Source organism: Vicugna pacos, chromosome 7 (assembly GCF_048564905.1).
Source record: "Vicugna pacos chromosome 7, VicPac4, whole genome shotgun sequence".
Lineage (NCBI taxonomy): Eukaryota > Metazoa > Chordata > Mammalia > Artiodactyla > Camelidae > Vicugna > Vicugna pacos.
This window is the reverse complement of record NC_132993.1, coordinates 64,041,118-64,065,371: the sequence shown is the minus strand read 5'-3', so window position 1 is coordinate 64,065,371 and position 24,254 is coordinate 64,041,118. Positions and strand designations below refer to the sequence as shown.

General features: G+C 38.9%; 1 protein-coding gene across 13 annotated transcripts in view; it reads left to right on the top strand.

The window, feature by feature from the left end:
* Positions 1–24,254, top strand: part of CDK14 (cyclin dependent kinase 14) — a 566,062-nt gene that overhangs the window by 175,696 nt on the left and 366,112 nt on the right. For all 13 annotated transcript variants that reach the window (XR_012074504.1, XR_012074505.1, XM_072965036.1 and 10 more), the window contains one exon: positions 23,679–23,924. Coding sequence is in view for 11 of the 13 variants with exons in the window: in XM_072965033.1 (XP_072821134.1) it covers positions 23,679–23,924 (246 nt within the window). In the remaining 2 variants the exon portion in view is untranslated. The remainder of the gene's footprint in view (positions 1–23,678; positions 23,925–24,254) is intronic.

Here is a 24,254-nt window from a genome sequence, read left to right as displayed (position 1 = left end):
TGGTACCCCCTATAGTCCTTAATACAAAGTTCAGTAAATGGTTGGTAAATGAACTGAACATGAGAAAAAAAATCCTTCTGTAATGAAATACAGAAAACGTAGTTTACTTTATGTCTTCTTAGCACTTTCTTTACATACTCCACCAGTCCCTAGTGTACTTTGGTGGCTTTTTCCAAAATCCCCTTGCTGTTAGTTCTTTAATTTTTAATAACTGTCTCCCCTTCATGGCCAGAAATCTTTAAAGCCCAGGGTTGGTGTAACAAACTGATTTCCCTTTCGTAATTCCTATGGCATTTCTTAGCTACTTATGGGTGGTGATATTTACCGGCAGTTTTTAAGTGGTATCTGCAAGGCCAAGTCAGTTTATTTCCCTTTAGGTGCTATTCGAAAATTTGAAGACATGCTATCATAGCAGCTTGAATGCCTGGTTTAAAGAATTTGGTTCAAGCATTCAGGTGTCCTCCAGGTACAGATAACTGATGAATAGATCATGCTCCATGACTTATGGCCATTATACAATTTCCCCTGTAAATTATAAGAATGAATAAATAAAATTTAATATATTTTATAATTTAGTACAAATTTCTAGAAGTATTATTAGATACAGTAGGTGTGTGAAGCAGCTTTGTAAAATCCTTTGGCCACTATTAAACCCTCCTTTCCTGCCATCATAGAAGTCAACATGAACCTTAAATCTTTTCCTGGAGTTTAAAGCAACACATCTATTGTTACTTAGCTTTATCTCTGACGTTAGTGCTTCACAATAGCTTGGAATCCTTTTGTACATGTATCTCCATGTGTGCCAGCACCTGCACTCTGGGTTACATAGATCTGAAAATGAACTTGAAGTTGCAAAAGAAAAAAAACAGTGGATTTATTGGGAGTATAGTGTGGCAGCATAGAAACGAGGACTGAACAGCTGTGCTTTAGAAAGTCAGGCAGCCAGGCAGTTGGTCTTCAGGCTGGACCAGGGATGCCATGTTATCAGTGTTGTCTGTCTCTCGGCCTCATCTTTACTCTTAGTACTTGGTAGTTTCAGGATCCCTGTCCAGTTTCTCCACAGGGCTAGAGACATTGACATTGGCTGCTGCTAAGCTGATGCCTTCTCTGCTTTGCCACCATCAGGGTGGAGAGGTGGAGTGCAACTCAGCTTTGATTGGAAAAGTCCCGGGGAATGCCTGACCTAAGTTGGATCCCTTGTCTGTTCCTAGACAGGGTGCAGCCCTCCCTAGACTGCAGTGGTTGGCATCAGGGGAGGAGCCATTCTAGGCAAAAAGAAAAGATGTACTGGCAATTCAGAACAATTAGTCTACTTCTTTTTGGAAACAGGAACTTCTCTTATTTTAATAACCACTCAAGAAAAACATTTCATGAGGAATGGTAGAAAGGATTCAAGCAATATTTGAGTGCTGCTGTTGTCAGTGTTTTACAGAATACAAAAGGAGGGTAGGGGTAAGTTAAAGCATTTCAGAGTGGTTAATATCCCTGTTCTTATGCATTTTTGCAGTGAACCTCATTCTCTGTTGCACCAGTGAGATTGAACTGGTTTTGGGGTCACATGATGATTCTCCCTTACACAGATGATCACTTTGGTTTGCTGTCTGTTCTTTGAGGATGATGTACATGTGGAATGATCTAAATTATACCAGTATTAGCTTGAAAAGCAAAAACTAAGACATTGGTCACAGGAAGGTTAATTAGATTACAGAGGAGCATTTTCATTTCAGCTGTGAGTTTCTTCAGTTGGTTACCTTTTCATTATCATGAGTGTTTATTGTTGAATGTACAACATTGTTACCCATTCTTTCCCATGGTCCGGCATCCTGTTTTATCTTATTTCTTAGGTATGTAGATGAGACAAAGGAAGCAAATTACTTAATGAATACTTTTTATTTTAGTATTTTAAAGTGTATACTAGATCAGTGGCAGAGTATTTCTGGATTGAAAAATGCCAAATATAATTTAAAACTATTTCTGTATGTCTGTTGGGCCAGCTCTGTTAAGAAACTTTTCTTCGTTTTGGGATTTTCCTAATTTTCTAACCAAGTGAAATTTTAGAAAGCTGGGGTAAAGTTCCTGAAAGCAATAAAGCTGACTTATAACCTTGAGCGAGAAAACTTTTTCTCTTTTCATAGTTAACTCAAAAACTTAGAGACGTGTTTAAAAAATGAAACTTAGCTCCTTAAGAAGCTTTTGACAGTCATGGATTTGTCACCTCTGTCCTTACTGACATGCTCACATCAGGAAGAGAGAAAACCCTCACATCTTTTCTCAGTGCTTTTGCCTTTCTTCCTGCTGCGACCTGAGGATTTTTGTGTCTGCCGCTGAAATCTTACAACTTAATTCTCATTGCTCAGATCATATTAGTTCTACACCCTTGAAACTGTCTAAGACTGTTCTTTTGTGAATGTGGTCATAATAAAATCTCTTTTACACCTGGTTTCCTCTGCTCCAGTTCACACACTTGGGGCGGGACACCACATCAAAAACCTGTAGTGTGTCTGCTAGGGTGTTAATAAGAAAAACACTACTGGCCATGCAAATACCAATGCATTTTGTATATCCCTCGAATAATTATGAAGTACATAAATGTGTGTGTAGGTATGTAGAAACCATGCAATGTTTGTTTTAATGTGAATACAAGCCATGTGTGACAGGGATTAGGAATTTAACTGAGGAGAAACAAACACTGAGATGCACACAGGTTGTTACCCAGGGTAGTTGAGAGCACACAACCAGGAAACACAACGCACAGGAGGGAGGACAGTTGTTCCCTGGAAAGGATTAGGCTGAAACCTTGTGTGGAAGCAGTACTGTGATCAGACATAAGATTTTTAAATACAGGTAAAAGTAAGACCTGTCTTTTAATTATTGTAACCTGCCTCTACCTGTTTCTACTGTTAGACTCATGATTCTCAACTTCCATGCTGCTTTTTGACAAACAATCTGAAGCTGCTCTGCTCTAGCTCTGTTTTTTGAACTTTCAATTTTCAACTTGGATGAAGTTCATAACTGAACACTCTATTCACCTGGACATATTCTCTGCAGTTCACAGTGACCAGTACAGGATTTATGTCTAGCCAAGAAACATTATAGCACATCTATTGTATGCAAGACCTCCTATCAGCACTGCAGGGGATGCAGAGATGAAGACGTGGCCTTTGTGGGCTTGCTTGCTGTTATTTTAACCAGAGCTTTTTAACGCATGGGTTTTGAGTGGTCTGCCCTTGATCTTACTTTAATCATGAGCCCTCTTGTTTTCAGGGTGCAATTTAACAGAATGCAGCATTTTTTGGGAACCAGTTTATTGATTGATAGAATTACCTGTATCTCCTGGTAAAATCAGTTCTTTTTTTCATTTTTCAGCTTTATTAGGTAGAATTGTTACAATTTGACTGCACATATACAATATATTGCATGTAAATACATATGCACAATATACTGCACATTTTAAAATTTACATTTCTGTACTGTTCATTGTTTCCAAGGTTTAGAGCTTTAGCTTTATAAACTTACATAGTTATAAATTAGTTCATTTTTTTACCCCTAGAATCTAGAAAACACTCAGAATTATGTAATATTAAGAAGAAAATCCCAGAGTTTCCATGAAATTCTATGAATGACATATTGATGTGTTTGGTACATGGTTAAGGAATAGCTTTTAAATATTCAGTTCAAGCTTCTCCAGAATTTCACAGTGTTTCCAGAAAGTATTTTAAGTAAATAACATTTCTCTGAATATATGGACGTATAAGTAATGACTGACATCATTGGAGAAGAATTGTCATAAAATTTGGGGGCTTATTAAAACATTAGAGTTTAGGGTTACTAAAATATCATGAACATTTAACAATCAGTTATCATGTGAACATTTCACTGTAAAAGTTTACAAAAGAAAGAAATTGCTAGAGTTACATGAAACTGTAATAATTTGAAATTCAACCTCTTTTGGGGAAATTTCAGTCTTTTCTGTATCACTTCAAAATAAAATATTTTCCCTCATTTAGATTTAAAGATTTGATAAAATTAATTGATAAAGTAGATGACTTGTTATATTAGAGTTATATGTATAAAGTAGCATTTTTCTCTTATTCCTTTCCTAATCTTTAAAAAGTTTTCTTATTTAATCTTTCCTTTCCTTTTTTCAGTTAAAAACAAAGTCTTTCTCTATCCTTTTTTCTTTTCAAGTATTTTTTTTCCTCCAGGTTCAGTTTTCTTTTGGTCCCCATCTGTCTGTAAGACCCTACTTGTGTGATGGTCAGACATCTGGCAGCCTCATAGCTCTGAGATAGCTCCACGTAGGCTGATATTAAACAAGAGTTTCTGTGCAGATGAGAAGCACCACAAGCCTATAGATAAGGGCTGTGGTCCGTGCATGCCTAGGCTAATATTTCTTCACTGAGGAGAAAGGTCCTAGTTCTGCTTTGAACCCACCATTTAACTAACCTTTGTTCACACAGTCTTCTAACAAGCCGAGGACAGGGATGGTTGAAGAAGCTTGTGGCAAAACTTAGAAGAGTGTGGTGGTGTTAGAAGAAAGTGGCACATTTACAGCTTAGGAAGGAAGGCCTGATGGCAAAGAGAGAAGGAACCATAAAAATGAAGCAGAGAAACTCACAGATGTCATTACTGAGATTAAGAGCCGGTGGCCCTGTACACCGGCCATTAAACCCTGATGGCTGTCGTTAATGTTCAAAACTGACCTCATCATCAGTTGAAGGTAAGATTTAGTTGATTATAAGCCATTTAAAATGTCAGGGAAGTGCAATACTTTTTAGAATTTAAAAAATCACATATAAAGGCAGGCATTTCCAGAAATCAATTTTTTGTTTACTTGCAAACATGACCTAAGTAGATGTTAGTATCTAGCATTGTTGTCAGTCATGTTTCTTTCCTATCTTTTCCTCTATATCCACTGAGGTGATGTTTTTTCCAAGAGACTTTTTGTCTCTTCTCTTTGAGGACAGACCCTTTATTTTAAACTCTACTATTCTTCTGTGGTGTGATCCATATGCATCTCAGTGTCCCCTAATAAAGATAGTCTTCCTAGCAGTAGATTGTGAATCCTGTGTGACACTAGCATAATGATTAGTTTTCCCAGAGCTCTGCCCTCAGCCTCTATCTCTGCTTCTGTTCTGGGCCAAACTTCTTGTATAATTGTACACATTCGTTGACGCTATTTTTTTCCCGCACATTCTTCCCACACATTTCTTAAGCTCCCCATCCATTTCCATTCACAGGAAGCCACAAAATTTGTTTGAACTACTGTCATCAGCAGCTCCTTCTAATATTTATTCATTCAACAAGTACTGAGGGCTGTTTTAGGGGCTGGGGAAATGCAGGCGAACAAATGACTAGAAGTCCAGGCTCTTGAGTGGTTTGCAATTCTAGTGGAGGAGGAAGACAAATGAATAAATGAATTAGGTTATGAAGCAAAAACAGTGCAGTGTGATGGGGAGGGAGGAGCAACAGCAGAAGAGGGAAACTCGGGGAACTTGAGGAGATCCCGAGATCCGCCTGAGAAATGAAAAGGAGTTGGTGGGGGAAGAACAGTCTAGGCAGAGAGCAGCGAAGACAAAGAATCCTGAGGCAGGAATTAGCTTTTTTGGAAAAGAAAACCTGAAGCCTGGTATGGTGAGTGCTGTGGGAGCCCGGCTCAGGGTCACCTGCTCAGGGGGTGCCTGGCCTTTGTAGGACAGCCCTTCGTTTCCAGGCCTCCGTCAGAAATGACCAGCCAGGTGTACACGAGGCCCACCCTCTTGCTTCCGTGGGACTCATGTTGGGCGCGGTTGTTTCACTGGAGGCCACATTCTTCCTTGTCCTGCTTCCTCACTCCTTTTCTCTGAGACCATGTCCTCAGTAAATGAGGTGAGCAAGAATCCTGGCTCAGCTCTATTTTAGGAAACCCTAACCTAAGACACACAAGTGAACTTTTCACCTTTTTTCTGGGTTCCAGACCCTTATGTAACTGCCCATTGAACATGTCCACTTGGAGGTTCCAAAGATGCCTAAAACTCAGCATGTAAAAAATGAATTCATGCTAATTTCCCTCCTTCCTCAAGCTACTGCTCCACCTTTAGTTTATAACCTCACCTTTCACCTAATTATACTGAGAATTCAGAGTCATGCTTAGATGTTTTTCTTTCCATTAGATCCCCTGTCCAGTCAATCAAGAAGTAACTCGTGCTGGGAGGGGAAGGGTACAGCGCAGCAGTTGAGAGTGTGCCTGGCATGCACAGGTCCTGGGTTCAGCCCCCTGTACCTCCATTTAAATAAATAAATAAATAAATACCCAATCCCCTTCTCCAAAAGAAAAAAAAAAAGTAATTCATGCTGATTGTCTTTCACTTCCTTTGTTTTTCCATCTTCATTTTTACTGCTTTAGTTCAGAGACTTCACAGAACTACTGTCTTAGTTTCCCAAGTGGCCTCCCTACCGTCCCTCCTTCACCCCTCAGTCCATTTCCACCCCATTACCCTGTTGTGAGATGAAAAATCCCATCCAGCCACTCTTCTGCTTATAGTCCTTTGGTGCCTTCCTGTTGGATTAATGGCACCTTCCTGTAGGATAAAATTCCTAACTTCTTAACATGGTTTACAGGGCCTGTCAGGCTCTGGCATTCGGCCATCTCTTTGCAGCTGCCACCACTGTATATACTGCTCATGGTTTCCTCAGACAGCTTCCAGTTTCAGGCCACTGATGCTTTAGTCCTGTCATGCTGTTCCTCAGATGCCCATCCCCTACTTGACGGTGCTTGGAAGCCTCAGCCTTATGTTACCTCCTCAGTGGACATGTCTGTGAGCTACCCAAAGAGCATTTATACCCAACTAAGTGCTCTCACAACACTCATGTCAGCATATTGTAACCACTTGCTTTTTTTTTTCAACAACCTTGAATACAGAGAATGTTGCTCTTCACGTTGCTGGGTGCATCAGTACGTGTTTGTAGAATGAATAAATGAAAGAATAAAGGAGAATATTATTATGTTAAGTTGGCTAGTTTTTTATACAGAATAGTTTAGTGAACACAAACACTGTACATGCCCTTATCTACCAACTCTATAGAAAAGAAGATGTGGGAACTACTTATATAAAGTGATTAAAGATAACACTTCTAACATGGATTTTTGTCAGGGAACATTGAATGACAGGGGAAAGGAGATTACACCCCAAAGTATGGAGTTGGGAAATTCATGAATTCTTTAACGTTTCTATTCAATATTGGCTAGATGCCTAGCATTGTGTTATATGCTATGGAGGAGTGAAAAAAAAATGAGGTTGATACGGGTTTATTTCTCAAGGGCCTTCAAATGGGGAGAATGCCAATACTAAAGAGAGTTTTATAAGGAGGCATATGATTAAATCCTAAATGATTCAGATAAGTGGTACTGTTGGTTCTGAAATAGGAGAGAGTCTTTGTGGGCTGGAGGGTTGTGCAGTCACAAACAAAACTTCAGTTTCTTTGAAAGACTTGTTGAAATGAAGTCTGCTGGACAGAAATGATGTTCATATAATTCAGTAGTTTTCAGATATTAGGGTGATAGCTTTCTCTCTTGGCTTTGGTGAAAAAGGAAGTACATAATATTTGTGTTTGCAGAACTTTTTCTAAGATTTTTGAATGACCTTTTGTGTTGCAGAAAAGTTCAGTATCTTCACCATGTCATTCAGAAAGATGAAGATGAGGATGGTTTGCAGATGGGGGTTGGGGAAGATGATTCCTTTACACTGATTAGGAAGCGAAGGGAAAACGCTTTTGCCTGATTATAACTATGCATGCATCCAGTACTGGGAGCTATGGGAATATTGGCCACTCACCCTTGACACTGAAGTTGCCTCTTCCTGTACTTTAATTTCTTAATTAAGTGAATATCTGTGAGGTCAAATTTCATGCCTGACTTTTTTTTTTAATTTCTTGGCTAATGTGTTTCTCGGTTGTATCCTTGTGTCTTGATTTAATATGTGCCGTTTTGTGGTTCTGTTTTCTGAGAATAGGAATTACTTTAAACAAGGATGAATTGTAGATCAGCCACTTTCCTGTAGGGGTCGCTAAGAGAGTAGCAGTTTGGCATCCTTCCTTGCCACCCAGCACCGTCTGGTATGACTTGACACAATTAGCCTAAGGATTGTGAGATTTGGTTAGTGTTGATATTTCACTTTTGAGAGTGATATGAGCTCTAACTCGGTCAAGAGTTATGCAGGCTCATAATTGTATTTCATCAGTTTGCTTCAGTAAATGCTACACCTGTGCATTTTTTTTAACCTCTCATATTTGGTGCATGGTTATTTTAGAGTTCTCATCATGCCTCATTTGCATATGACAAATCTATGCACATAGACACGTGAAACCGTTTTAGTGGCTTTTGCAGCACGAATGATGGTAGCCTAAACTTGGTCTTCTGTAGGACCTCAGATTACTGCTTAATGGGGTTGTCACTCAAGACTCTTACTGGTTTTCTCAAGTGCTTTTAAAAAATTGAATTGAGCATGATGAGGTGCATCCCCTTGATTAAATGTTTTTCCTCCTATGCAATCACCATTAGCTGTTTGGCTCCAATTCTGTATTCTTTTGAAGCAGCTCTGCATTGCAAATCAATATCTTTCTGAAGAGACAGTGTGTTGTGAATTGCCTGGACAGCATATGCACGGTTCCTTTGGCTGCAATGCTGCTGCAGAGCCCGGTTACTCTGCCTTCCTGGGAACTCCACAGGCAAGTCCATCGTGTTTGGAGGAAAAAAAAATTAGATTTTTTGGGGGAAAAAATTGAACTGTTAAAGCTATTGATACTGAATGTTAGCATGTCCTTTGTATTCTTCTGAACCATTTTTGGTCTTATGCCATTGAGATCAGCTTCTCTAGGTGATTTCTGGGTGGTTTTGGGTTTTTTTTTTTTTTTTTTTCGCTTTTGCTTCCCCCTTTCTTGGTTGTAGTACGGCCGTACCATTTCAGCTTGCTAGTGCAGAAAGATGTGAATTCAGTTGCTGTCTGAGCCTGGCCTGGTGCAATCACATTGCTAGAGACATGTTAAAGAGTTCCAGGTGAATCGAGCCTGAGAGAGACAACAGCAAAACGGTAAGACGGAGCATGCTTAAAATTAGAGCAGGGGTTTTAATTTGGAGCATCTCGGCAAGTCTGAATCCTGACTCATTTACAACTTGAAAAGGATTCATTTTATGCATGTCATTTTACTCACCCCCTTCTATTTAACTGCCAAAAACATCACAGATTGATCAAGGGGCTGTTTAAATGAAAGATCTGACAGGAGGTTACCCACGGGAGAGTCTGTTGAGGTTCCTGAGGCTACTGCTTGTAGTTTGTAAACACCAGTAGCAGTGATAAGATGAGGAAAAGGTTTGCGACTGTGCTTCTTTGCCATGCTGAGTCTTATTTCTTTTGAAACTCATCTTATTTATTGTAGCTTAAAGAGATGTTACAGATTGTTTTGCCCGGCTACGCTTGGCTGAATGCCCTCTGAGTCAAGCCAGTGAAGGACGGGAGACCACTTTTTTCATTTGGGTAAACTGATGTCTGTGAATTAGCTGGATTGGATCTGAGTGGAATAAACATCTCTAATATATTAGGGATCTGGGGCTTCCTCCCTGCTCCTCCCACCCCCTCCCTGCTGGAGCACAGAAACGCACCTGCTTTAAGTGTGTGCTGCCTGGCAGAGGTCAGTGTGTTGGTATTTTGCATTAGTACACCTGTAGTGGTTATGCTTTCATGTACAGAAGTGATAATCTTTCATGCAGTTCTGCTTGAAGTGCTGGCTCTAAGAGTGGGCTGTTAGGATGCTGATGAAGAACTCCTGCATGCATGGAGGACGGGGCAGCAGACAGTCTCCTCCAAAATGATGCTTACCTGCTTGTGGAGAAGATAACAATTGAGAGACAGAAATGTAAACCTTGATACCTACCGAGGTTGCATTCCTTATTTCCTTTGTTAATTGGCACATGGTATTGGGAGTCGGGGTGGTTAAAGTTGAAGGCATGTTTTAATATTGTTCAAACTGAGACTACTACATTACATAGTCCCGGGGAATTTATAAGGATCCATCTATTATGTAGATACGGTTAAGGATGTCAGCATTCGATTTTTTTTGCATTCAAAATTCTACTTGTTTCTACTTTAACTGAGTTCTTCATGTGAAATGTAAATGATGTAGGTAGCGAATATTAGTTGAGATAATGATCATAACTTGCTATAGCATGTTGGCCATAAACCAGTTATGTATAATTTTGTGACATAAAGTATTTTTAAGAAAGAACACCTGATTACTTGATAGGCTAATTGAGAGAAATATTTATAATATTTGGGTTCACTAGAATTTTTTTGGTGGGGAGGAGGAGATTTAAATATATTCTTCTGTATTCACTGAACTGTTTATTGTAAAGGTTGGACATTGATTTTGGGAAATGAATATTTGGATTTTCTTCCAGAAAAAGTTCAAATTTTCTTTTATTTTGACCATTTATTATTTCCTAAAAAAATCAAGATGGACTATAAGCTATTCTTTTCTATACTTCATGTGGTCTTAAAAAAACTTTTTTTTTTTGTATTCAGAAGATGATGTGCCCTGTGTTTGCTGTTTCTTTCTCTGTGAATGATGTGTTCTAGCTATTTATATTTTTACCTTCAGCTGTGAGGTTTATTTTTTCATCCTGTGACAGAAGGAATTGTACATTTGCAAAAAGTAAGTAACTTTTAAAAGGGGGAATAGGAGAGCAGTAATGTGACACTGACTTTACAATCATACAATTTTTTTATTCATTGCAAACATTTATTAGCCATCAACTCTATGTAAGGTGTTGTAAGACAGGTGCTGTGAAGGAAGTTCAGATGAAATAGATACACTCCCTTCCCTGAAAGAGCTCAGAGATAGTAGCATTGGTGTTTTCCTTGGGAATATGCCCCATTATACTTTCTCATGAATAAGTAAACTAGATGCTTTTTTATATATTCCTACTTAGGAGAATCCTTTCCCTACTCTCTTCAATCATTTATTTATTAAACAGACGTTTATAGAAAGTCCACTGTGTAACTGTGTGACTGCTGTGTAATGGTAAGTAAAACAGATCTGGTTCCTGTCCACATAAAACTTACAATCTACTTTAAAAAAATATTTCAAGGAGAAATTTTGGAGCAGTTTTTTCCCCCCATTTTGGACATTTGTGAAGTTCCCCCAAACCCCAGGTATTGTATGCTTTGATTTTTTTTCATTTTAAAAATTATGATATAAAATATACATAATACAAAATTTTCCATTTTAGTCATTTTTAAGTGTATAATTCATTGGCATAAGTACATTCACAGTGTTTTACTACCATCATCACTGTCCATTTTCAGAACTTTTCATCATCCCTAGCAGAAATTCTGTACCCATTAAATGATAACTTCTTATTCTCTCTTCCCGCAGCCCCTGAATCTTTCTTTCTCTCCCTTTCTTTCTTTCTTTCTTTCTTTCTTTCTTTCTTTCTTTCTTTCTTTCTTTCTTTCTTGTTTTGTTTTAATTTTTTTGTAATTGGAGGTAACTGGGAATTGAACCTGGGACTTTGTGCATGCTCGGCATTTGCTCTACCACTGAGCTACACCCCTACCCCATCTAGTCCACTTTCTGTGTCTATGAATCTGCTTATTCTAGGTATCTCATATCAAGTGGAATCATATGGTATTTGTTCTTTTGTGTTCAGCTAATTTCACTTAGCATGTTTTTAAGATTCATCCATGTCATACCATGTATTAGAATTTCATTCCTTTTTAACGTATGCTTTGGTTTTCATACTGAAAAGACAGCAGTTTCCCCCCTTATATGATTTCACTCAATCAAGTTTCCATATGGGCATCTAATAAATAGGTAATTTAGAGATACTAAAAATAAGTGCCTGGGGAGAAAGGGTAAGGAATGGCACTGAAGAAATGATCCAAGGATATTACATTTGGATTCTTTACATGACCTGGTAATTGGGCTAGTGAGACTTTCATGTCAGTTCTTTGCTGACAGAGAGCAACTATCATCTGAAATATTCAGTGGGAGGCTGGACTATGGCTTTTCTTATTATTATCGTTCGAATTTTACCCACTCTGCTTCTAGTCCCTTACTCTAGCTTTATGAGCAAAGACTGATCATGTTGAAGTCCTCTTGCAGAATCAGACTCTTAGAACTGGGAGGTACTTCAATAATCGTGTAATCTAATTGGCTTATCGTCATTTCATTTGGCCAGTGGGAGAGTGAGACTATACTCAGTCCCCTTATGCCCACTGGAAGCCATCTCTCACTCCCCACTGCTGTTTTCAGTGGACACTCAATCCCTAAACCGCAGGTATCTGGGTTAGACAGAGAGGAATGAGAGAGGGTGTAAGCTTGATGCCATATTAAATGGATTTCCATCGGATAAGGTAAGCCTGGCTTCATCAATATAGCGTTCTCTTTCTCACATTTCTTCTTGATCTTGCTCTTAAATCTAGATGGTTTTCTGATAGAAGATCCTTTTTAGGAAGCCAAGTTAAGGCCCCAGAGCTGTTCCTTTATCCGCCATTGATCAATTCAATGATTCTTAGATGGGCTCAATCAGCAGTTTATATCCATGGCTTTATCGTACTGTTCAGGAAACACAGACATATATGTGAAGAGGAAGATTCAACATGGCGACATCTGATGCCTGAACCTTCCCATCCTCCCCATCAGCCTGTTCTTCTTAATAAATCTTACTCCTTTCTGCCCCCACCCTCACCCAGAGCCCTAAATACTTTGATGTTCAGGCTTGACTTTTAATATGAGGCTGATTCAGAATCAGATTAGTCAGAAGTATGTTAAATTTAAGTGGTGGCAATGGCGAGGAGGATGGGTCAGAAAACGTTAAACCACAGAGCAGTTACTTTGTTCAGTTTTAAAAGTGCTTCTCTTTTGCATCAGGAGAGGAAAGAATGAGAGAAATGTTGCAGATCAGGTCTGTCCTTTGCTTATTTCACTCAGGATATAAGTCCCAGGGGACATGTAAGGAAGACAACCTGGTGGTCAAGAGCTTGGGCTTTGTAATTGGAATCCTGGAATAAATCCCATTTCCTGTGCATACTCTGTGTGGTCTTGGCCAGGTTATCTAGTTCTTGAGTGCCTCAATTTAATCATCTATTCAGTTGAGATGATAATAGTACCTCATGGGGTTGTTGTAGAGATTAACTGAGAAACTACTTACAAAGTATTTTAAACAGTAGCTCATTTAATAGGAGCTCAGTAATAATCATCATATCATTGTCATCGTCATCTAGAAACCCTTAATTCCCAAATCTCTTTTCTATCAACTTGCGTTGTATCTTGCCCAAGATCCTTCTCCAGTTTGCTTGATTATTGAGTGTATGTGACAGTTTCTTAATGTTACTGGGTTTGAGTGGGTAAAAGGAGGTTATGAAAGAATGCTCTAGTGTTCCGATTATCATCTGGCAGGTTTTGGAAGGGTGATGCATTCTACAGACTTCCTCTTCTGCCCAGCTGAGACAAGTTTGCCCAGCAGCTTATTCAACAGCTAAATGAGATCTCGCTAAAAATACAAAGATGACAGTGAAATGCTCCTGGAAGCACTGGGGTTTGTTTTCAGGTGGCAGACGAACAGCAGGACATGTGTATCCCACTGTTCTGCTCTATTCACCTTGGATATCTCAGTTTGGATTCACTATTGAATTTTCTCAGCCACAGGAAAGGTTTACACAACCAGTCCTCATGAAAGCAGTTAGGACTTTATTATTAACGGATTGCTGTCAAATTTGTTATTGCTGAAATTTAGCTCTTTACAATAGATGGGCCAGTTGTTAAAGCTACATTGAAAGATGCTTCCATTTTCTCCCCAAGGGTTCATTGTTCCCTGTGTTTCTCTTCATAAGCTCTGTGTGGTTGGTGACCCATATATGATTCTCTGAAAATTTTAAGAGCTTCAAAAGTCAATCCTATATTAAGTGATGCCCTATATTTTCCTAAATTCTTTGTTGGGGTTTGCATCTGGATGTATTAGAATAAAATCATTAAACTTTTAAACTTTCTAACATCACTCGACATTGATCATGAAATTACTTTCCAAGTATTAATAATGCATTTAAATGTTATTAAAATATGGTTATTGTAGGTGAGGAGCTATAAGTTGTATTTATTTATATAGCCATCTGTTTCAGAATAAGAAGGTAGTATTTTATTTCTCCTTGAAGGAAAGAATTTAAAAATATTTGTAATCTTTATTTTTAAGTGCTGGTTCATATGGTTACCAGGGGAAAGAAATTCAGGTTCTAATGGTTTAGTCAGTACCTCCGGTAGTGTCTTCTTTTCAGGTTTCCATTTTTAACGTTATTTTACCTTCTGGATACTTTATCTTACATGAGGGACAGACTAGTGAGCTACAGATATTTGAAAGGTATAACATGAAGGGAGAACCAGCCTGGTCTAGTACAAAGAAGCTGTGGGTGGTGCAGTGAAACTAGGAAGAGAAAACAGAATTCAGAAGGCACCTGAGACTCTTGTTTGCACAGCCTTTGAGACAAATGACAGCTTCTCTGTCCTCATGATGTTAAAAAAAAAAAAGCTCTCAAATGCTAAGCATGTGTGTCCTGGTAGAAAGCCTCCTGGACCATGTTATTGATTTCAAACATCTGTGAATCTGAGTTCAGCCTGATCTGTTTATGGGTTGTTAGAGCTTCTGAGATGGTATTCGTTTTAAAATTGCCATAGTTAATATTAGTTGCCACCCCTTTGCCATGTTATTTTGCACCTCTGCATGGTGTGGGGTCCTTTGAAAACACTCTTTAGTTCCCCTTTCTCAATTAGGACCCAAGACAAAACCTAATAAAAAGAAAAGCTATCTTTAAACCTGTCAGTTCTGTGAGAGAGGGGAGGAAGTCCCTATTTGCAGAAACAGACTGTCTTTTCCGAGAGTAAGAGCTATAAGGGAATGGCGTCTTGATGAAGAAACTAATTAGCCATGCAGTGTGAGCCACTTTCTGTAGCTCGAGTCTTCTGTTTTGTCGAGAATGGGTATTGCAGTTCCCAGTGCAGCTGTGGGAATTTTGTAGCTTGGGTCAGGCTTTTGCTTTGTGGAATCTCCACAAAGCCACTCCCATGCTGTGCCTGGGGATTCTCATTTCATCTGCCCCATTTCTGAGCCCTCTGGCTCTAAATGGGAGGGGAAAAGCAATATAGATGTCGACTCTAATATTTTGCCTCCCAACACCATATATTCGTTTGGCCATATGATATGAATACTAGACTCCTAACTGGCTTTTTTCCATGATGGAATTTTAACCAGCATATAAGTATGGATGTCAAGTGGGAGTCAGAAAATTCACACGTCTTCTTTCTCCCCTTGACATTTTTGAGATCTCTAGTAAGTTTTTAGTGGAAACAGTGAGTGAAAGATGCCAGACTTCCACAGAATTGCCATGTCCTTCTGTTTGGGAGTAGGGGTTCGTGTCCTTTGTCCAGACTGGGGTGCAAAATGTTCAGTGATGCCTCGCAGGCAAAAGGCTTTTTCCTTCCTCCTAAAGGAGGACTTGTTTTACAATACACAGCACTCTTCACAAATGTAAGTTCCTTTTAAAATTCTGCTTCTGGATCCTAAAGTCACTTCCTCTGAATTTTTTGTCCCCAAAGCTATCACATAAACTCTGGTAAATAAAGAGTAGAGCAAAATTCTTGGTTCAATTCTCCTTGGAATAATTTTGTGGTAATTTTTTCACAGCTGTGGTGGCCCAAGGCAAAACAATGCTTCTGTGTTAGAAACACATAAATCCATGTTTCTATGCAGGAAGTAATGGCACATATGCTGTTATAACCCATGTATATTCTCCTTCCTCTGTTCCTCACTCACTCCAATCCCATTACTTTTTAAAAATTCCTAAATATGTTGGGTGAACCTTATTGGAAGATTGTATTTCAGAGTTCAAAATTATAGTAAAGAATTATCTGAAATTACCATGATATTTTGTGGGAACTTTTAGCAAAAATGCTGCCCAGGGAATGTTGAATGATTATCACTCATATTGTACCCAGAGATTGAAACAAATTTTCCCTCTCAAACCCTGGACCTCTCTCATAATCTCAGTCCCATATTTGACCGTAGCAACAGAATCTATCATTCATTATATGGTTTAGAGAACTGAATCTCAGACGTTAATGTGCACACAGATCCCTGGGGATCTTGTTAAAATGCAGGTTCTGACTCAGGACTGGGGTGAGGGTGGGGATTGTGATTTCCGGTGGAGGGGGGGCAGTGCTGCTGGTCTGCAAGCAGCAAGAGTTAGAGAATATTCCAGATGAAATCCTGATAGCTCAAAATAACCACATTCCAAGAAACCTGTATAAGCCACAACTAACAACAGAGGGCATTTCTGCCCTTTCTATGAGTGTTCATTAAACTTCGTGTTAAATTGATCATTATGAAATCGTGGAATCTGAACCAGCATATAATTACAGATGTCAAGGGAGGTCAGAAAATTTAACATAACAACTTCTTTATCCCCTTGACCTTTTTGGAATAGTTAGTTTTTAGTGGAAATAGTGTAAAATAAAGAACCTAAAGGTCAGTAAATATAAGCATCTATGTACGCCTTTAAGCAAACTGTAATCTTATACCTAAATCAAGTGTGTAATTATAACAGAAGGGAAAGCAACTAAATGCAGTGATTTTAGTAATGCAGATTAAAGCTTAAGCTCCTGGGAAGACCATCTAAATGTTTCATAATAGAATCAGCAAAATGACAATCAAGTCTCTTGGTGATAAGTACTGAACCCAGCAAGTGTTGTAACAAAACTACAATCACTGAAGCGGCAGTAAGGAATGTGTGTCCTCAAGAGTTCTCCATTCAACTGTATCCATTAGCTGATGGGCTCAGGATTGAATGAAATTAGGTCAGACCCCAAAGAAACCAGTCAGTAGAAAAATAAGCATTTTCAAATTAAATCCCAATAACAGACACTGAACTCTGGTGTGTGGGAACAGCTGGTGAAGGCTTTTCATTGACTGGAAAAGATCTCCGCTCAGAAGGTGCCTCATTGTTCTGTAGTTTCTTAGGACTCATTTTTGTAATGGTCTAGGTATAGTTAAAGAGGAAGGCTTACAATAAGGAAAACTATTCATCTTTGAGTAAATATTAGTGGAGCACCCATTTCATGCCATCTCTGAGGCTTTGGGAACATGAAAGAAATGGAATATGTGGTTTCTGTGCTCAGGTGTTTACAGTCTGGTCATGGAAGTACAAACACATGAGAAACAGAACAAGACAAAGACCCCCTCCCACCCCAGCAGAATAAACCAAGCACATGGAAACAAATTCCACAGTATATGTGAAAGTAAACTAGACAGCATATATTTAAGTGACAAATTATGAAGTACAGTCCAAAAGTGACGTTGTTCCTGGTGAGGGCATTTTTAGTTGCGGTGGTAACTGTGGTGACTGTGACATAGGGCACACTGAACATTTAGTAGACAGAACCAAGGTTGCCAAAACATCCTACAGTGTTGACTGCTGCCCCGTTCTGCTCTCAGATAACCCCTCAGCCAAAAGCGCAGGATGTCATCACTGAGAAACAATGCCAGGATTTTAGAGTTAAGAAGACCCACAGAGGCTGGAGCTCCCAGGAGAGGTGTTTGTGGTGTGGACCTGTCTGCCTCCTCTCCAAACCCTAAAATAATAAGGAAATGGAAGGTAAAAGGAAGCACAAAGAAGTGAATTTATGTGTCTGGTCTTATCTATCTAGTTGGTCTACTTAACTGCTTAAAATCATTTACCAGCTGTAAGCTGCCGCCTGGGGTTCATAACAGAACAGTTGAGCTATGAAAGATCCGAAGAGCTGTTTACTCTGGCTGTATCATTTTGCAGATGAGAAGACTGAGACCTGGAGAGTTTAAACAATTTGTTCTAAGTCACTTAGTTTTGGTTTAATGAGGGTGACAGGCTTGCCTGTATATTAACTAACGTTCTGAAGGTGATTTTAGGCAGGATGTTGGTTCTGATAAACCATTCATGCATATGTTCCTTTATATATGTATAGATAATGCAGTGTATTTCTTTGCTCATGTAGCCCTTCACACTGCCACCTACACACACACACACACACACACACACACACACACACACACGTGAGAAAAGAGACGCCTACACCCAAAGAGAGGACAGCATAATTTTAGATCTTGCAGGTTTAGGTTAGAGATGAAGGCAGCTGTCATGGGTTATGGTTCTAGTGGCATTAGAAATTCCTTCTACCCTCTTCCTTGTCACCCCCCCCACCCCACTCACTGCCCCTACTGCCAAAATTCCTTGTCCACCTACCCCTGATAGATGAAATTTCTTTTACAAGGGATGAAGCTTTTTGTTCTGTAAGGCTTAAAGTTCAAATAATATGGGGAGAGGTATTACTCTGAATTAAGTGTTCAAAAACTTGTAAATGACTGATGATGGCTTTTTTATTGGAAGCAGATTTTGAGAGACGATATGGAGTAAGAGAAAGCCATCAGGCCCTCATGGGGTAACAGATGAGGAGAAAAGCAAATGAAAGAGGTTGTTTCAGTGTCAAGAATTTTGCTGGTTTCAGTTTTGCATTGGACCTTTCATGAATGTCAAAAGATCATGACTTAAACCAATTTTTTTTCTGGTGTTTGCCTTCACGAAGAGTGTGGAATGAGGAAGTGGAGAACGTCACACTCTGAACTCAGTAAAATGCCTATCACCAGAAAATGGTTGATTCAAAGAGACAATTTTTAGCCCCAATGAATTCGCTTGAAATGAATGCCAACCTTAACTGAATCAAACTGTGCTCTTTCAAATCCACTGCTGTGAGTTTGGGAGACAGTTGTATGGATTTTACATAGCTCCAAGCTAACATTGTAGGTCAAACTGTGACTTTTGGAGCCTCCAACACTATTTGAATTTCTAACAATTTTTACTGAGTTTTGAGTCTGCCAGCCAAAGTACAGACCCCTGTTAATGATGAGTGAACCAAAATAATTGATTCAGTTGAACACCTAAATGTGTGGATGCATCGCTAACCATGTTTGATATTCTAGATTCTGTTGAATTTACTGGAAAAAAAAACGCAAAAGTTTATTTTGGTATTTGTGATAATTTCTTCTTTTTATCTGTTTTCAAGTACCACCAGACATCTCTGCTTATGTGAATTTTGTGACTTTAGTTTCTAAATGGATCAAGGAAGTGTGAGAAAAATACCATCATAGAGAAAACATATCCTGTTTCCCATTAATATTGGAATGTCTGTTGTTTTCACGCAGTACTGCTAGCACAGCTATTTACTGTCATTGGCTTAGTCCATGGCTTGGTGTGGGAGGAAGTCTACAGCTTCGAGTACCCTATGCTGAAGGCACTAACAAACTATATGTAAAGGCAAGCTGATGCTGTATAGAATGCCCAAGAGTTCTCTGTGCTTGGAACATTGACAGCTAGTGGCCTGTGCACTTGGCCAAGTGCCCACATCCTTAAAAATACACATAGCTAATAAATGTAATTTTGAAAATCAATTTGTCTCAATCTACTTAAGCATTGATTACTGACTTAATTAAATACCCTTAATTTCAAATGCTAATTTAGTGGCTGATTTTTAAAAATGTATTTCAGATACTTTAAACAAAGAAAACATGCACAACTATGATATTGCATATTATATTACTACACTTAGAGTCATCCTGTTTTAAAACAAACACTGTGGGTTTAATTTTATATTATTTCTGTATTTCTGTTTATATCTTCGTAGTGTTATACATCTACTAATTTAGATTCCTTCCAGGGATTTCAGTAATAATAATATTTGAATTTTTTTGGAATTGTGTAATCTTTACAGATCCACAAGTAAAACAGTATCTTTTCAGAATAAGTGGGGTTACAGGATCTGAGTCGTAGACTTGTTGGGGTCTTGGCTGATTTTTTTCCAAAGTGATTTGGATCTGAATCATTGGTTAGCAGTCAAGTTGAGTTTTCGTGTTTAAGGGTTAAATTTCACTTAGTTATTAAAATTTAGCCGGTTTCCCAAATATGCCTTCCACGTTGACTTCACATAAATTGTTTTTACAATCTGGCTTCTCTCTGCCAAATGCATTCTTCGTAAAATGTTGCTCAGGCAACATTCCATACCATTTAGTTTATTATTGTGTTATGTTGACCTGGTCTGTTACTGGAACATCCCATGTTGCTGTTCTTTCTACGCTTGCACTGTGTGGACCCTCTCTTCATAAGCCCTGAGCAATCATTCCTATCTTGGTACATTTTCTACTTTTTCTAGCACTGCTTGGCTTATAGTTCCCTGTATGAAAACCAACTATAAACCGTATTATATTCATTCTTCTTTTATATTATAACTGCCATTTGTCCTTTATATTGACTTTTTCTCTCTCAGAGTCATAATGAAGTCAAGGTCTTTTAATAACTCAGTTGTTCCATTTAACCATAGTTTTATTTTCCTTTTGATGCTCAAATGCACAGTCACAGTTTGGCCAGTAGGAATTTCTATAGGCAGATTCCTTTGTCCTTCTAGCATTGTCCCTGACATTTTTGAAAGGATCCTAGTTTTCTGGTAACAGCTAGATATTTCATAGCTGTTTTGTTCTTCCTGCCCTGTGAACTGGAATCCGGTTACTTCCAAGGATTCCTTTTTTTTTCATAGTGGAGAATTGGAACATAGACCAAAATCTGGGTACTGAGGGTGCACATGAAAGTTAGTAGTGGATCAAAAGGCTACTATTGGATGTGTGAAAAAAATCTGCTTTTTTGAGGCTATGGTTCCTACTGATTTTTTTTCCCCAGTTTGACATACCATACTTTTGTCCTCTTGTTTTCTTAGAGCAAGACTTTTCTGCTGCACTGACCATAAGCATTTTGTTGTGGGAGAAGGACAGATTCTATTTGGGGAGGGGAGATATTTGTTTAGATTGCTGACAGGTTAATAGAAAGATTCAAATGAAGACTTGGGCACTGGGGAGTAGCACGAGTATATAATCTGTCTTCTAGAACCTTCTTTCATGGCTGGAACTCCAGTCTGCTTAGTCTCCTCCTCATGTACCCTGTGTACTTCAGTGATTTTATTCTACAAGCTGCCAGAGATTGCAGCTATGGAGAATGAGCGCCATTCTTTCTTCACCTTGCCTGGATCCTTCCCTCGACCAGACCCCTCGCTCTTTTCTTCTGGGTCTGCAGGGTGAGTGGCCTGACAAGCTCGGAGAGTCACTAAGGCTGATTCCCCATATCCTTATGAGGGGCCAGGATTCTGCTTTCTGTTGTGATTGTGGTTAGCAGAGATGGCCAGATCATATTAAAGGTATTTGTCCCAAATACTGGAAGCTTGAAACTTTTCCAGAACAGTCACTTTGCCCCATGTGGAAAACTCAAGTATAGATTACTTTCCTGGATGAAGATGAATGCACAAAGCGGGTCTGATACTGGTATTATTCATACAAACCCAGGCCAAGTGGAGACCAGCATAAACTGTGGCTGAATTTAGATGGAGGCAGAACTTGTTCATAGGCTTTATGGTGCTGATACATTGTCATGCAGAAAACTCTCATTATATGGCCATTTATTGACAACAGTCCTAAGAGTCATTGCTTGCTTCTCCTGAATCTGATACTTTGTATCAAATATAGAAAGTCATATCTGCAACAGGTTCTTAAGAACAGTCTGCTCTAGTATCAAAGTGCTTCAGGCAATGTTAGAAAAGAGAGTATTAGTTGTCTAGTGCTGTGTAACAACACATTACCACAAACTTACTAGCTTATTATCTCACATTTTCTGTAGTTTAAAAGTCCAAGCATGGTGTAGCTGGTTTCTCTGCCCTAGGGCTCATTGGACTGAAATCAAGGTATTGACTGTGGTTGTGGGTCTCACCTGGGACTCAGAATGCTCTTACAAGCTCACTGGCAGAACTCATTTTCTGGTGCTAGTAGGACAGTGGTCCCCATTTTCCTGCTGATTCTTAGTGACCACTATCAGCTCTTAGAGGCTGCCCCCCAGTTCTGTGCCATGTGGCCCCAATAGGCAGTTCATGACATGAAATGTTTGCTTTCTTCCCGGCTAGCCAGATCTCCAACTTTCTCTTCTGCAGCCAACCAGAAAAAATGCTCTGCTTTTCGAGGGCTCGCCTGATTAGGTCAGGCCCACCCACAGTAGTCTCCCATTTGTCATAACAGAATCATGGGAGTGATATCTTATACACACTCAAAGGGGAAGGGATTATTCAAAGGTGAGGGGGTCTTGGGTGTCATTGTAGAGTTCTGCCTATCATAATGAGCTTGTACTAAAAAAAATCTTACTTTTATTGATGACACTTTATGAACATTTTTGTGTTAAGACTGCTGGGGGTTTTTTGGCAGTAGATTTTGGATAATAAATAATCAGAGCTTCAGCCCTTTTAGCAAGAGAATGTGAAGATTGCTGATTTGGATGAATCTTCTTAAATCTGATTGATTAATTCTACAGAACCTTATTAAGCTTTACTGTGAGCCAGGCACTGAGTGATGCACTATAAAAAAAGGGTGCAGTGATGTTGATGTAGACAGCATCCTTTCCTGCATGTAACTGGATAACAAGATACTGAGTCTCAAATGTGTTCTTCTGATGGGCTGCCTGGAAAATATGATACTCTGCAAACCACTATGGGATATCGATATATTTTAAAATTGTTATATGATTTAGGAACTAATGAGCAAGAAATATGCTTATGAATGTAGTAAGTAAAATCACAACCAAAGGCACATGTCTGTACAAGTACACTGTTTCCCAGAAGTTTGTCTTATGATTGTTTTTTCTATTTGTATTTAGTCATTCGCTGGTAGGTGGTGAAAATGATAAATGTGAAATGCTAAAGAATGTTTGTAGGAATATTTTAAGTCCAGAAAATTTCATTGAAACATATTTTCTTCTTAAAAATTAGGATTAGGCTGCCATTTTTCTGTCTTAATGGCTTCAGAGAAGCTGGTTTTCCACAGGTGTATAGTTTGCACTGATTTTTGTAATCATCAGGCAGGTCCTTTAAATGAGATGCTACCTGACTGAAACATACTGAGTGTTGTTCAAAGTTTTTCTTTTACAGTATTATTCCCTTTCATTCATTAGTTTTGGTATTAGAAAAAACATTGTTTTCAACTTTCAGTATCTCTAACCATCAGTCTTTTACTATGCTCCAATCTAGTTTAGAGATGAAATCAAGCAGGGGCTACATTTTAAAACATGTATTCAAGCATTAAAGTTTTGAAGAACATAATCTTTTTTTTATCTAGCCCTGTTAGCTGCTTCCATGATGAACCATCAGTTAATTAAAATACCTATCTGATTTAGCTCAACTAATTTTTTTTTTATTAAGGCAAGTTATCCAGTTTCTTACTGATTCAGAAATAATCCCACTTGCAGTCAGATGGTAAAATATGTGACAGAGTGCAGGAACCCCCTAAGGGCACTGGCAGTCTAGGCCTTAAACATCTTGTTTTAGGAATAGCATTTTTATACTCAGCCCTAAGTGAGTATAAGCAGAATGACTACGAGGAGTTTTTCATATTATGATTTAAGCTGGTGTAGCTTTTAGAATGTGGCCTTTCGGAGTGTTTCCTGATATCAAACATTGGCATGCTTTCTAAGATAATAAATCAGTATATTTAGTGTTACTGTAGTGTCAGTGGAGAGTTCTGAGTTTAATTTCTTTTTTACCTCCAGATATGTGTCGCAAAGATGTCTACACGGAATTGCCCGGGAATGGACTCGGTGATCAAACCCCTGGACACAATTCCTGAGGATAAAAAAGTCAGGGTTCAGAGGACACAGAGCACTTTTGACCCCTTTGAGAAACCAGCTAACCAAGTAAAGAGGGTGCATTCTGAGAACAATGCTTGCATTAACTTCAAGACCTCCTCCACTGGCAAAGAGTCTCCTAAAGTTCGGCGGCACTCCAGCCCCAGCTCGGTAAGCGCAGCCTTCTCACTTATCAGTGGTGAACAGAAGGAGCGGCCCTCTTGTAGTAGTGGCACGCTGTGCAGGAAGGCGGCAGGTAGTTCTGTCAGTGCATTATTAGGCATTCTCTCCCCAGGTGGCTTAATGTTTTTGGAAGAGAGAAAGAGCGCGTACGTGCGCAAGTGCCAACTATATACAGACTCTTTATTCATAAGTACCCAGCAAGTAAATGAGAAGTGATTCAACTTATTTTTGGAAAAATTATTTTTTTCTAGTTGTTTCCAGTTAGAGGAATTTATAATTAAAGATCTTTTGATATTTCAAACCCTTGGAGAGGATTTT